Raw genomic sequence first — 15855 nt, forward strand, 5'->3', positions numbered from 1 at the left:
GTTACGACGGAACTTTCAAAAGCGGCACACCGCCACCCCCGAAAAAAACCCCCTGAAGAAGGAGCCGAATTGGTTCTGAAACGTCGGGCTAGTAAATTTCATTATTTGGTTGGAGTCAATCTCTAAGTCTTAATCAATTTTCCCAACCCGACAGGTAATTATGTCGAAATGTTTAGCTTCAAGATAACGCTTTCAACGCACAACGCGATACCACCGGCTACAAGCATAAGTTACCATGCCTTGAATGTGCTTGAAGAACAAGTCACCGTTCCGCCTCGCTCCAGCGTAATGATTTCCGTCGGTACCGAAGTGCCTGCAGACATGGAGGGCGTCATCGAGGGTGATCATCACTTACTGCTCGACCATGAAATTTACGTCGCTAGAGGCATAGCTGAGCTACGTGCAGGGAAAGCAAGGGTGTTGCTCACGAACTTCAGCCCCGAATACAAGCACATCAACAAAGGTACCACGGTCGCCTACATCGAAGAAATAGTACAAGCCACCAGTGCTTTCGCCTTCACGGATTCCAGTGCACCTGCAACGACGACTATAAGACCTGAACCAACTTTCGACGTCAATCAGAACCTTCCCAGGCATAAGAAAGAACAACTAAAAGCTCTGATCCTGCAATACAAGGACTGCTTCTCCTCGTCGTCAAAAGTTCGACAAACCCCTGTCGCGAAGCACCGCATCATAACCGACGAAAATGTCCGCCCACTCCGTCAGAGCCCGTACCGAGTTTCGGCGCGCGAACGCGAGGCCATAAGGCAACAAGTCGACGAAATGCTACGCGATGACATCATCCAGCCGTCAAAGAGTCCGTGGGCGTCCCCCGTGGTGTTAGTGAAGAAGAAGGATGGAACCCTACGTTTCTGCGTCGATTATCGTCGCCTCAACAAGATCACGAAGAAGGACGTATACCCCCTCCCACGGATTGACGACGCCTTGGATCGACTCTACGACGCAAAGTATTTTTCGTCGATGGACCTCAAAACCGGCTACTGGCAAATCGAAGTCAACGAGAGGGACCGGGAGAAGACTGTTTTTATAACACCAGACGGACTGTTCGAGTTCAAGGTCATGCCGTTTGGTCTTTGCTCGGCACCTGCGACTTTCCAACGCGTCATGGATACAGTACTGGCAGGCTTGAAGTGGCAGACTTGCCTCGTCTATTTGGACGACGTCGTTGTGTTTGCCTCAAGCTTCGAAGAACACCTGCGGCGCCTTGAAACAGTTCTTCGAGCAATCAAAACCTCCGGACTCACGTTAAAGACAGAAAAGTGCCGCTTCGCATATGAGGAACTCTTGTTTTTGGGCCACGTCATCAACAAGTCTGGAGTGCGCCCCGACCCTCAGAAAACTGCGGCCATCTCCAACTTTCCTCCACCCGCTGACAAGAAGGCAGTGCGTAGATTTCTTGGACTGTGCGCCTATTACAGGCGCTTTGTCAAGAATTTTTCACGGATCGCTGAGCCACTGACGTATCTCACGAAGGCCGACGTCGAGTTCAAGTGGGAGACGCCGCAAGTCGAAGCATTTGAAGAACGGAAGCGACGCCTGCAATTACCGCCAATACTTGCGCATTTCGACGAAAACTCTGATACCGAAGTCCACACCGACGCAAGCAGCGTAGGACTCGGTGCCGTTCTTGTGCAGAGGACTGACGGACTAGAAAGGGTTGTAAGTTACGCTAGCCGGTCGCTATCGAAGGCGGAAGCAAATTATTCCACAACAGAAAAGGAGTGCCTCGCCATCATCTGGGCTACATCAAAGTTTCGCCCCTACCTCTATGGCAGGCCCTTTAAAGCTGTAAGCGACCACCACGCCTTGTGTTGGCTAGCTAACTTGAAGGATCCTTCAGGTCGCCTCGCACGATGGAGTCTGAGACTTCAAGTATTCGACATCACCGTCGTTTACAAGTCCGGGCGAAAGCACTCTGACGCCGACTGCTTGTCTCGCGCCCCCGTCGAACCGCCGCCACAGGACGACCAGGATGACGACATTTTCTTCGGACCCATCAGTGCCTACGAATTCGCCGAACAACAGCGAGCCGACCCGGAACTAACGAGCCTTGTAGACTACCTGGAAGGCAAGACCGTCATTGTGCCGAAGGTGTTCAGGCGAGGATTGGCGTCGTTTTTCTTGCAAAACGACATTCTTCCAAAGAAAAACTTCTCGCCTCTCCGAACCAACTACCTCCTCGTGGCACCCTCAGCATTGCGTCCAGAGGTTCTGCAAGCTCTCCATGACGACCCAACGGCTGGACACCTCGGTTTTTCCCGCACGCTCGCGAGGATAGAAGAAAATATACTACTGGTCTCGCCTCTCTGCCGACGTCGCGCAGTACGTAAGGACATGCCGAGACTGTCAGCGACGCAAAACACCACCGACAAGGCCAGCCGGACTTCTACAGCCGATCGAGCCACCTCGCCGACCGTTCCAGCAGATCGGGATGGACTTACTGGGGCCTTTTCCGACGTCGACGTCCTGGAATAAATGGATCGTCGTAGCTACGGACTACCTCACCCGCTACGCCGAAACAAAAGCCTTGCCCAAAGGCAGTGCTGCCGAGGTAGCCCGATTCTTCGTTGAGAACATCCTCCTGCGTCACGGTGCCCCAGAAGTCCTCATCACCGACAGAGGTACGGCCTTCACGGCTGAACTAACTCAAGCCATCCTGCGCTACAGCCAGACAAGCCATCGCCGGACCACCGCCTACCACCCACAGACGAATGGCCTCACCGAGCGCCTAAATAAGACCATCGCCGACATGCTGGCAATGTACGTCGACGTCGAACACAAGACGTGGGTTGCCATCCTTCCGTACGTGACCTTCGCATACAACACGGCCATGCAAGAAACGACGCACATGGCGCCGTTCAACCTGGTCTACGGAAGGAAACCGGCAACTACGCTTGACGCCATGCTACCGGATGTCTCCGACGAAGAAAATATCCACGTTGCCACCTATTTGCAGCGTGCCGAAGAAGGTCGACAGCTCGCCCGCCTGCGCATCAACAACCAGCAGAGAACCGACAGCCGACACTACAATCTTCGACGACGCTACGTCGAGTACCAGCCCGGAGACCGTGTTTGGGTCTGGACTCCAATACGCCGACGAGGACTTAGCGAGAAACTCTTACGTCGCTATTTCGGACCATATAAGGTCATCCGACGTATTGGCGCACTGGACTATGAGGTCGTGCCAGACGGTATTTCGCAATCACAGCGGCGCCGCGCACGACCTGAAGTCATCCACGTGGTGCGTCTTAAGCCTTTCTACGCCCGCTGACGAACTTATATAGGTCCTTTGTTGCTTTGTTAATTTTGTCCCTTTCTGTACGCGTGGTTTTGTTTTCGCTTTCGTGTTTGTAGCATCGGGACGATGCTTTTTAAGGGGAGGGTATTGACACGTATACATGTTTATCTTTCACCGGTGGCCGCTTTCCACCGGCTAACAGATGTTAAACTTTATCGCTCGGCGCAGGACGCGCCTGTATCGGAAGTTTCTAGAACGTTATCGATGCTTCTTTCCGTTGCCTGTTTTCACCGACGCTTATGTTATCTGATTGTATGACCGACGCGAATTGTCTAGAACTTTCTGGAAGACACGCGGGCATCAGGGATTAATCTGGAACCTTCGATGACTCAGGTATAAAAGCCGACGCGTTTCGCCGCTGATGAGATTTTCGACGATCGCCGACTGTGTTCGCCGCTATCGTTGTGCTTTGAGTGTACCTTGCTTTTGTGGGCACAGGTTCGCCCAATAAACAACCAGTTTCGTCGTACACAGTTTTACGACTGTTTTCTTCAGCGTCACTACTACGTGACAACATATACTCTGAGCAACTTTTTGTCAGACAGAAATCAACGGTGGCGTCAGCGTCCGGCGAAACAGTTTTCACGGCCATCGCACGCAAGCTCAAACCATCGGGATCAGTTCACACGCGTTGCAGGTGCAGCACCGAACGGCCGGTGCACAACACGGGTGGATGTGTTGCTCGCCTTTCGTCACCAACACCTTGGTGCCCCAGAGCCACGTGACATAACATAAGAACAGTCAACCAAACACGCCAGCTTAAACTGGCCCACTGAGACACATAAGCAACCGTCCAACGCTGACTGCGAAGTGTGGAACCCGCATACCAAGTACTTGGCCACAAGAACAGGTGCGCAGACGCTTTTTCCTTTTAATTAAGACAGATCTTGGTAACACCCCTATGTGATAAAGGAATCCACAGCGATTAATGCATTTTAATGAACCGTTTACAGGAGTACAGGAGGCATACGTGAATATCTTAGCAATCATCTACAAGGACTCCACAGCTACCTTGGTTCTCCGCAAGAAAAGTAGAAAGATACCTATCAAGAAAGGGGTCAGGCAAGGAGACACAATCTCTATAATGCTATTCACTGCATGCTTAGAAGTATTCAAGCTCTTAGACTGGGAAGGCTTAGGAGTGAGGATCAAAGGCGAATATCTCAGCAACCTTCGGTTTGCAGATGACATTGGCCTATTCAGCAACAATGGAGACGAAATACAGCAAATGATTGAGGACCTTAATTGAGAAAGTGTAAGAATTGGGTTGAAGATGAATATGCAGAAGACAAAGATACTGTTCAATAGCCTGGCGAGGGAACCAGAATTCAGGATCGCGAGTCAGCCTCTAGAGTCTGTAAAGGAGTACGTTTATCTAGGTCAATTACTCACAGGAGACCCTGATCACGAGAAAGAAATTCACAGAAGAATAAAATTGGGTTGGAGTGCATACGGCAGGCATTGCCAAATCCTGGCTGGGAGCTTGCCACTGTCGTTGAAAAGAAAAGTGCACAATCATTGCATTCTACCGGTGATAACATATGGGGCAGAAACTTGGAGGTTAACAAAGAAGCTCGAGAACAAGTTAAGGACCGCACAAAGAGCGATGGAACGAAAAATCTTAGGACTAACGTTAAGAGACAGGAGGAGAGCGGTGTGGATCAGAGAACAAACGGGGATAGCCGATATTCTAGTTGACATTAAGCGGAAGAAATGGAGCTGCATGGGCAGGCCATGTAATGCGTAGGATGGATAACCGGTGGACCGTTATGGTTACAGAATGGATACCAAGAGAAGGGAAGCGCAGTCGAGGTCGGCAGAAAACCAGATGGGCTGATGAAGTTAGGAAATTTGCAGGCGCAAGTTGGAAACAGCTAGCGCAAGACAGGGGTAAGTGGAGATCACAGGGAGAGGCCTTCGTCCTGCAGTGGACATGAATAGGATGATGATGATGATGATGATGATGATGAATGAACCGCTTAGTTATCGTACACAGGGGCATACACGAAGAAATGAAGCGTATGTTCCGCAATAGGCATAACGCGTAGGGGCATTCACAAAAAAATTGCTTCAAATACTTTCTTTTAGTCGATGGCGCATGAATATAACCGTCGTCCTGCTCACGCTGTACGGATTTTCTACTCTTGTTTTAGGCTGCTTGTAAAAATAGCATTGCTATATATTGAGTTATTCTGTTCTAGAGCTATTCTATTTCTGCTGAATTTAAGTATATTAATTTATTTTATTCAGTGTGTTTTTTGTGCTGGCGCAATGTTTTGTCATTATTGCTACTGTATTTATCAAAAGAATAGACCGTTGGTACTGCATAACGTGAGGACGACAGAAGCAGACGAAGCGCTGCTAAGAACCGATTGCTTATTGCACCTCGCATGGTACAAGAGGCCAACATAATTTTTCGACATCCATCACAGGCCGCTACCGCGACAGGACTCTTTTTTCGACAGATGGGCAGCTTACAGAATTATTGCCACCTAGCCGCACACTGCATGCGCTAACCCTTGTAACTGATAGAGCAAAATTGATATCCAGAAACACGAATCAAGTGACTATAGGGAGATTGTCGAGGCGTTAGAAATGGGCAGAAGCAATAATGGTGTAAGCTGCCCACCACTGTCGAAAAAAGAAATCCTGCTCCTATCGCGGCGGCCTGTGATGGATGCCGGAAAGTAATCTATGTGGCCCCTGTTCTCTTCATGTTGTTCTATAAGGTATTGACCGTGCGCAATAAGCAATCGGTTCTCATTAGCGTTGTGCATTCATCTCCTTCTGTCGTCCTGCGTGCTCTTTTGTGCCTTACCTCAAGTTATGCATTTATCCCTCATATCTAGGTCTAATAAATGAACTACATATTAAGCAGTCCTCGCCGCCTCGCTTGGCTTACAAACTACTGGCACGTGCAGCGTGCCACGGTCTCGTCACTGAGGTTTGGCGAGTGCTCATTACTGTGGCCACCGCACTCGAACATTATCCCGACAAGGAAAGCATGGGGTGAAATTAGCCGTTGTTCTAAGTTAACGCATTTCCGTAAAGAGCGAACATTTCTCGGCAAATGCAAACACGAGGCAGCGCATGTGACCCACGGCGGCGGGTGCATCCCTGGGAGACACTCCCCGCCATGGCCTTACAATGGTCACATAGCACTTGAAAAACAGTCAGCGTGCCAATAAACTCTCCTATCCCAGCTGCTAAATTCGAGACCCTCGCTATGCAATTACCACACGAATCCAACAGAAAACAAAGCCAATGTTGGGATAGCGCGGTAATTGCCGCGTCCAGTTTCATTCCCTTTATTATTTCTGAATAATAATTAATAAAACGAGTTAATTTTTCTTACGCTTCTCTCGTATCCGTTGTCTTCAACTGGTTGTTTCGCAATAAAAAAATCGAGCTCCTCGGTTTGGCCTATTCGCTCACCGCATTTTAAAGCCTTCTTGGTTTCGTAAGTACGCATGCAGGCGGAGCTAGTCCAACTGGCAGCGAGAGTTGGATACGCTGCTACACTGCAGTGAAGAAAAGGCACTCACCTCCTTCGCAGTGTGGTCCCTGGTATCCGACGGCGCAGTCGCACACTCCTGGGGCCACGCAGGTTCCTCCGTTCATGCACTGTGGATAGCACAGCGCTGCTGGGCAGGCCGCCACGACCAAGGTCAGAGCTCAAGGAATGTGCCTCCTCCTCCTCCACGGCGACGCAAGTTACCTACGACACTTGGGGTTCTACATTCAGATGCGGCTAGACCCACTAGGCTGTGCTCAGTGGAGACGTTCCCAACGAGGTGAGCGATCAATGCTCACCCGCTCTAGCTGCGGCGCCACTACACCGATGGGCTTTTTTTCTAAAAAATAATAACTGCGCAAATGTGGGCGCACATTAGGCAAAAGTGCACGATGATAACGGAGTGTGCTCCACTGTAATTGGGGTCCTCGTCGCTCATTTCCCCTATAGAAACAAGCGCAGTCCGCGATTGGGACGCGCCAGAACACGAAACCCTTTCAAGTCCAAAACAAGACAGGCAGGCACAGTGAGACGTCGAAGGAAGCGCGTTGTAATGTAGCAGGCGACGTCGGATTTCAGAGATGCCGAAATAAGTAGCTGCGCGCTGTAATATTGCATAGTAAGACAGCTCGGGACAATATTTATTTGCGATGACCGAACCTCGCTGCCAATCGCTTTCACCAATTGAACAAATGCAGCTTTAGTATTTTTTTCTTCAGACCTAGGCGTTGGCAAGGCGACATCGCAGACACGCGCCACTGTTACAACCCGCTAAACTCTGTGAAATTACCTTGAAAGAACTGGAGCAACAAGTTTCAGCTTGAAATAATACGACCTTTGGGTAAAGCAGTGATTGTCGAGTTCACTTTCAGGCTACGAAAAGGGAGCTTCACGTGCCTTCCAAGTGCATCTGGCAATCCAGTTTTCCCTGCAAGGCATGTTGAGAGCGATCGTCGCTGTGCTGATATTCAGGCCTCTAAAGTACAACGCTCATGTTCAGCGTCCGGCGATTAATCAACAGCAAACTGCACCGAATCAACTAAACGACACCAACGGAATTCGGCCTCCTTCGGTGTCCGTCCAGACGACAGACTGACGCTTCTTTACAAGGGCGTCGAGACCCCTTTTGCCAAGACTCTTTCGCTTCTCATGCCAAGAGTTATGGAAATGAGAATCACAGGCAGGGATTCGTGTTAGGTAAAAGTTAGGCCCCTCCTCTTGTGTGGGTGTTTACGAGCCTTACTTTTTTTCTAACATAAAACTATGGAAAATTGCTCATTCGCTCGCGAATTCGCACTGCTTGCGGATTTTATTTTAATCACTTATTTCCTCGCTCTCACTGCTGTATAAAAGTCATAGCTCACTGCCGGCGTTGTTATGGATCCTTGCTTCACTCTTAGCAGCACATGAAAATGAGGCGGTAGGGGGGTCAAATAAACAATTTGTGATGTCTCTCTTGCAGGAAGTATTTTACAGCAGCGCGCAGGGCAGCAAGCTCTACCGCCGCCGATGTTGTCGTGTGTGACAGTTTGAATTTGATTGCACTTTTCGTAGACGGTATGACAACGGCACCTCGGTAGATGAGACCGTACCAGTGGCACAGATGTGTATTCGGTCCATATACACCTCATTCATTATTAGCAGCCTCATCTGTTTCAGTTCCCGGAATACTTAGGCACACCTGAGGCTGTTGGGGACATATTTGGACACAAATGTACGGCGAAGCTTCCAATTGATTCCAATTTGCAGGCGCAAGTTGAAATCAGCTAGCGCAGGACATTTACATTGTACCCACCCCCTCTGTAACGCCCTCTGGGTCTTGAGGGTATACTAATAAATAAAATAAATAATTGGAGATGGCTGGAAGAGGTCTTCGATCTGCACTGGACATAAATGTAAGCTGATAATAATGATGATGATAAGGCGAAGCTTATTAGCGCGTAATGTAGCACTTATTCATTGTCCGCCAATCACGTTCACGTTCAGCGCTGACCAAAAAAAAAAAAAAAAAAAAAAACACAGTTCACAGTATTTTTGCTGACATGTACGGCCACTGGTAGAAGGGTGCCATGGTTCCGAGCTGCTTGCAAACGTCACATTTATATGCTAAAATTTTAGTGGGGTGCAACCATTTATTAATCGTTTTAGTAGTGATGATGCCATTAAGTAGCTTCTCGTGGGCGCGCATATCATGACACACTGAGTAATGACACAGTTTTCCATTCATCTGTTAACTGACTCATTATCAATCACAGCATAAAATCAAGAAGCTATCATACTATCAAACATAGTGCAGCCAGCCGCTTGTGATGCCACAGAACGGCCGCAAGCTATTCGAGTGTTTCGTGCCTTCGCTATTTACATTTTACTCCGTGGCACAGATACAAACGGCCCTTCCCTGGTTTACATTTGCTCCTAGCTGCTCTTCCAGTGTCATGTGTAAGCCTCAGACAGAGGAAACTTGCTCTGTGATGCTAAGTCTATTTTCACGGTTATTTTGACTAGTCGCAGATAAGCAAAAACAATGCGGCGTACATCTTCGTGCTGCCGGTAGGAAGCGCATCAGGGGGTGAGCGAGTGACGCCACATGACACTTGCCTGTCCTGCAGTAGCGGCCCATGTATCGCTTCGGACACTCGCAGATCTTCTCAGCGTTGCAGCGACCCCCGTTGGCGCATTTGCGGTCACATTCAGGGTCTGGACCTGCACAATTTGCATATCATAATCAGCTGTTTGTACAATGTAGTCGTGTTATGCTAGCAAAGTCACAAAAGGTGCGACATGTATGTATGTATGTATGTATGTATGTATGTATGTATGTATGTATGTATGTATGTATGTATGTATGTATGTATGTATGTATGTATGTATGTATGTATGTATGTGTGTGTGTGTGTGTGTGTATGCATGTGTGCGTATGAATGTATGTATGTATGTATGTATGTATGTATGTATGTATGTATGTATGTATGTATGTATGTATGTATGTATGTATGTATGTATGTATGTATGTATGTATGTATGTATGTATGTATGTATGTATGTATTGGAATAAAGGAGACGCAGAGACAACACCCGTTTCACTGGGCCCGCTGTTCTATTAACTCTGCCTCGTCGTCTTCTCCCTCTTCGCGCCCAATTTGCGAGCGCCCGAGGCCAAGTTCATCTTCGCACTCGGCCACGCTGCAAGTTTCCGGCGCGCTTGCAACCAAGCAACTTGTCCAGGGAGTGAGGTCGTCGTTGGTGAGCCGTCCAGCGCACAACCAGCTTCTCTGGCGGGCGGCACTGACTGCAGCGCGCTGGTCGCACGTCTAGCCGACGATTATCCCGTTGCAGGTGTGCACGTACGGCAGCAGGTTCTGGACGATGAACGGCTGCTCGGCTCAGCTGTCACGTGCGTATTTTCCGTGTTGCCGCTGAGTGATCAAGTTCCGTCATTGCGCTTGAATCAGCCGCGCTAGACGAAAAACCGCGAGCGTTGCGCGACTGGCCTTTTGCGCGTCTTGCGCGTGCGGGCAGGTCTTTGATGATAATGACCTTCAGCCAGGCCTCCATCAGTGATCCATCGTGGCGCAGAATAAAAAAGAAAGCAAGATTGTTCCAAAAATTTCTTAAGACCAGGTCACCAGAGGATCTCGATATTTATAAAAAATATTGTAATAAGCTTAACACATTTCTAAAAAATGAAAAGCGCTGTTTTCTGCACGATCAGTTTAGTAAAGAGCAATGTAGGGATAGTGCGCAGATGTGGAATAAGCTCAACAGTTTGCTAAATCGCACACCGGTCTCGGCAACAGTCACAGAGCTAAACCATCAAGGTCACCGTATTGAGGGATTCGAGCTTGCTGAACAATTTAATACGTTTCTCAGAGATGTTGTGTCAGCTCCGCAAAGGTCAAGTAGGACTAAACATGCCATAAATAAGAACCCTTCTAGCATGTATCTCGAACCAACCAATGAGGCCGAAATATGTGCCATATTTAATTCATTTAAAAACAGCAAAGCACGTGATATTCATGGTATTGAGGTAGCTCTAATTAAACACGTGGTTGAAATAACAGCCCCAATATTGGCTTATGTATATAACTTATCAATATCTTCAGGTCACTTTCCAAAACTGATGCAAGTAGCTAAAGCCAGCATGATTTTTAAAAGTGGTGACAAAAATGACATGGCTAACTATAGGTCAATTTCGATTCTACCCATTTTTTCCAAGGGGTTGGAGAAGATAATTTATAAGCGACTAATGAAGTTTTGCGTGAAATTTAACTTGATTACTTCATCGCAGTATGGCTTCCTACCTAACAGGTCCACAGAAATAGCTCTCCTAAAGCAAAAAGAATTAATTCTTGAGTCCATTGAAAACAAAGAATTGTGCATCGATGTATCTGTAGACTACTCCAATGCGTTCGATCGGATCAACCATGAAATACTTTTGGAAAAACTGGAATTATATGGTATTCGTGGAATCGCAGCACTCCTTCTAAAAACGTACCTACAATATCGATGCCAGTGTGTGACGATAGGAAACCACGTGTCTACTTGCCAGAATATAAGTAAGGCCTTTTAAGAATATAAGTATGGCCACATAAGGAGTCCCCCAGGGAAGTATCCTGGGCCCATTATTGTTTTTGCTATATATTAATGATATAACAACTATCAGCAACGATCCAAGTTATATTTTGTATGCAGATGACACAAGCCTCCTATTTAAAAGCAGCGACATGCAACACCTTATCTTGGTTATTAACGAAACTATGGAAAAACTTAGTATATGGAGCGCTGAAAATTGCCTGTTACTAAATAAAAAAAAAAAGCTGTGTTGTTCCATGCGCGTCAATATTCGCTTATTGTACAACCAGTGATAAAGTTCGAAAACTGCAACATTGAAATAGCTGATACTGTAAAAACGCTAGGAATATTTTTCAATAAAAACACGAGCTGGGATCCTCACGTTAGCTCAGTTATGTCTAGCCTAAGTAGGTGTGTTGGTGTTCTAGCAAAATTTCGCTCATACCTTCCTGTATCCGTAAAATTGTTAATTTATAACACACTGTTCTTATCACATCTTAACTAAATAGTTTCCTAGTTTGGGGAAGTACCACATCGTCTAACATTGGCAAACTGCATGTGCTACAAAAGAAGGCGTTACGTCATATCGCTAGTGCTGATTACAATGCACACACTGCTGAACTGTTTCGTCAGTTTAACGTTGTTCCCGTGCCCAAACTTTACGAGTATTTGCTATGCATGAGATACAAAAAATCTGTATATAACTGCGAGCACGAATTTCTTAGCATATCATCGCTGAAAACGAATACCATTGTATATCCATTCCGCAGTAAAGAGTATTGGCACGTGCCATTTTGTCGTACTCAGCATGCGCGGCAAATGTTACGTCATGCGCTTTCAGTTCTGTTAAGCAGACTAATTTTCCAAAACATTCATGTGGAAATGTGCAGCATACGTAACACACGAGAGTATTTCATTCCATGATGTCAGTACTTTTTTTCCACTGCTGTTAGTGCTTTTTATGTATTTATAATTATTGTCAAGCTGTTCGTATTATATTACACTGCATAACACCAGAGGTTGACCTGCAATAATAAACAGCTAAAATGCCTTGTTAGTGTATATTGTAGCCCTTTTTGTATGCCTTGTATATGGGGGCTCGGGCGCTTCTCAGGTGAATTGATTTTCAATTTTTGCCCGAGCATTCCCGCACTGTGATGATGCAAATAAATTTCAACTTCAACTCCCCCCATGCGCTGTGAATGGCCGCGAATTCGGCAAATGACTGCGGGGACATGCAGCGATGTGGCTCCGACGAGTCAGGGATCATGTCCCGCGGCGTAGACCACGGTGTTGCGTAGACTGCCACGTGAAAGTAGCAGCGGTGACTTTCGGCGTGTTCAGAGCTTGTGGTGGTGTCGGTTTGTGATGCGCCGCCCGGGTCGCAACACTACATTTGCTAGTAGGTACAGCGTTTGACCGCTGGCGCCACGCTGCGCCGCTCACACGTACCGCGTTTCTAGGTGGTTCCGTTCACCGAGGGCGCTCGAACGCAATGATATGGTTTGCACAAATGCCACCCTTCGAAGCGTGGCTGTATGGCGGAGTGGTTACGGCGCTCGCTTCGGGATCTTGCGTACGCGGGTTCGAAACCCGCTCTGGCTACGCTTTTTTTGTTTGTTTTTTATATCACGCTTTTCTTTTTTTTTTCTCTCACTGTTTGCCAGCGCGGTCGCTTGAACCCCGGCGCCACGGTGGCAGCCGTGGTGCCGGGCGCCGACGCGAAGCGGCGGTCGTTGGGGTGTTGCGGAGCGCAGCGTAGCAACACCCAAAATAAAAAAAAATACTGCTCCAGTCAGGTAGACTGCTCCCTCCCTGATAGTGAGATTACATTTGGATCATCAAAACAGTGATGCGTTTATAATACCACCGATCCCAACAGCAGGCTAAGTCACCACCAGCCCAGCGTTTTCTCCGTCAACGCCTCCTCCGTTCCAACGGCGGCGGCTCGAAACATGGTACGCGCGAGCGGCGCAGCGTGGCGCCAGCGGTCAAACGCTGTACCTACTAGCAAATGGAAATACGCGCCCGGGTCGACGCAGGAGCGGTGGTCGCCATATACTTCCCACCGTCTGGGGTTGGAGCCGGTGTCTGCGGTGGGGCAGCCTGCGGACCTCTCTGTCCAGGCGTTGCTGGGAACTACGGCCGCGTCAAGGTGGTGCTCCTCAGGAGCTCCGGCCGCAGACCAGTGCTGGTCGGGCTCGTCGCAGGCATACATGAGCGGGCCGAAAGCAGCGATCAGAGCTGCACTCCATTCAGGCCATTCACGCCTTCGTAGGTGTCCCATGTCTTTGCGGCACTGAAAAGTCGTTTGGCTGCAACCAGCCATCTTTTGTGGTCTGGCCAAGCATACCGGTCACCCAAGGCATTGATGGTGTGAAACCAAAGGATGACGTCATCTTGAAAGCCGTGACAGGGCGGTATTTTTACGTAAGCCGGCTCCTGGAAGTCGCAGCGGCTCAACTCCGCCAGGCTACCTGTTCAGTTGCCCGAGGAACCAGGGCCGGTGTCCACGGAAAGTGTGGTCGTTGTGGTAGTCGCGGCAGCCGGTTCTACCACCAAGGAAGCAAGGACAGCATACCTTGGTGGCTGAGGAGTCGAAGTAGTGCTCATGATAATATTCTCGTCAAGGGAAGCGTCTACGGCGTTCCCAGGCAGGACAGGTCCAAGACGGTGGGACCGAAGCGCTTTCTCAGTGCGACGTGCAACGGCGCAACCTCCGACGGATGCGAAGGTGTTCGTCAAAAGCGCGAGCTGGTGATTCAGCTTGGCTATGGCTTGGACGAGATCACCGGTAGAGTCCCGCCCTAGAGCCACCGAGGAGGCTAGGACGCCGTCCCCGGATGGTGGGGTGGGTGCTTGCGACGGCGGTAGGGTGGCCGGCGCCATAACCGAGGACGCGTGAACGGCATCCTTTGCTGGCTGAAATTTCGATGATCTCATGGGCAGTGATCCAGATCACGGGAAGCGTAGACGGCGTTCACTGACCGAAGGAGGCACCCACGACGGCGAGGATCCATATCCAAGGCAGCGTGAACGGCATGCTTTGGTGGCTCGGAGATCCAGGTAGTCCCAGGTGCGGCATTCATGACAAGGTAAGCGTGGACGGCGTTCCCTCGCCAGAAGGGCCCTGGACGGCGAGATGCCGGAGGACGCAAGGGCTCCGCAGCACGTTGCTGAAGGCTGGAGCGCCTTAAGACTGGGCTTTCGTCGGCTGCGTCATTGTAATGGAATAAAGGAGACACAGAGACAGCACCCGTTCACTGGGCCGGCTGTTGTTGTTGTTGTTGCCTCAAAACATTCTATGATGATGATGACGATGATGATCCACAGTACAAATGGCACATACCCACCGTGGGGGATCGGCCAAGAATTGGGCGGTTTGGAGAAAATGGATTTTTAAAAAAATTAGAAAAAGATAAAAAGAAAAAAAAGGAAGATGAATTCTGCTTGGTGTTCTAATTACTTGTTATAATTGACTATTTAAGGAAGGCAGTCGATTCGAATGAATGATAAAGTTTTCTATTATCTCTGCCTCGTCGTCTTCTCCCTCTTCGCGCCCGCTTTGCCAGCGCCCGAGATGATGATGATGATGTCCTCAGCACATGACTCGTACCCACTTCGGGGGATTGGCCAAGAATTGGGAACCTGAACTTTTAGATACGGTTTCTGAAACTACAGTTACTGTGTAATTTAGTAATCAGAACAGACAGATTAATTTTCCTAAACTGTACAAATTATAATATTAATGCCATGCATTGAAATTGAAATATCTCTCAGAGAATTGTAAAAGTAGGGATTTCAAATTTTATTCGTCCGAGCCAAGTTAACTTCAACTTCACAGTATGTATGCATGCATGCATGCATACATACATGCATGCATGCATGCATGTATGTTTTGTGGATACATCTGGCTAACTCCCTTCTGTTGTGTAAAACAGGACAGATCTATATACAGCGTGTCCAAGCTAAAATTAACGAAGTTCTTAAAAACGACGGCGTGTGCTAGTGGGCTGAAACGAACTCGGGGGTGTTGAGGATCGCACGACCTAGTCTGCGGTATTTTTTTTCATTTTGCAAAGTCAATTATTTCATATAAAGTAAAAGCCTCACTTTTCAAATATTAGCTGCAGCAAGAAACTACCAATATGAAAGTTGTAGATCGCATTTAAAAATAGCCAGCTGAAGTGTTTGCGACTAAATCCCGTTGATGGAGTTTTTTGTACTTGCCCTTAAAGAAAGCCCGCGAAATACAAAAACAACTGCATCATAGCGCCACTATTTCAGCGCCCCCAGACGACCGATCCCAGACGACCGACCGGTCGGGCGCACAGAGCAGGTGGCGGTGATGAAGGTGCGTGGCGCTTCGACGTGACGTGGCATAAACATATTATTAGCCCCACTTGTGGAATGAAGCCCGAACACAAAAGGCAAAAAAAAAAAGAAAATT

The 15855-nt window shown here is 48.3% G+C and overlaps 1 protein-coding gene across 3 annotated transcripts in view; it reads right to left on the minus strand.

The window, feature by feature from the left end:
• The window catches only part of LOC119430998 (protein shifted), a 281749-nt gene that overhangs the window by 91573 nt on the left and 174321 nt on the right, over positions 1-15855 (minus strand). For all 3 annotated transcript variants that reach the window (XM_037698467.2, XM_037698465.2, XM_037698466.2), the window contains exons 5-6: positions 9432-9536; positions 6865-6960 (exon numbers count right to left, since the gene is read on the minus strand). In XM_037698467.2, the coding sequence (XP_037554395.2) occupies positions 6865-6960; positions 9432-9536 (201 nt within the window). The remainder of the gene's footprint in view (positions 1-6864; positions 6961-9431; positions 9537-15855) is intronic.

The sequence above is a fragment of the Dermacentor silvarum genome, chromosome 10 (genome assembly GCF_013339745.2).
Source record: "Dermacentor silvarum isolate Dsil-2018 chromosome 10, BIME_Dsil_1.4, whole genome shotgun sequence".
Taxonomy (NCBI): Eukaryota; Metazoa; Arthropoda; class Arachnida; order Ixodida; family Ixodidae; genus Dermacentor; species Dermacentor silvarum.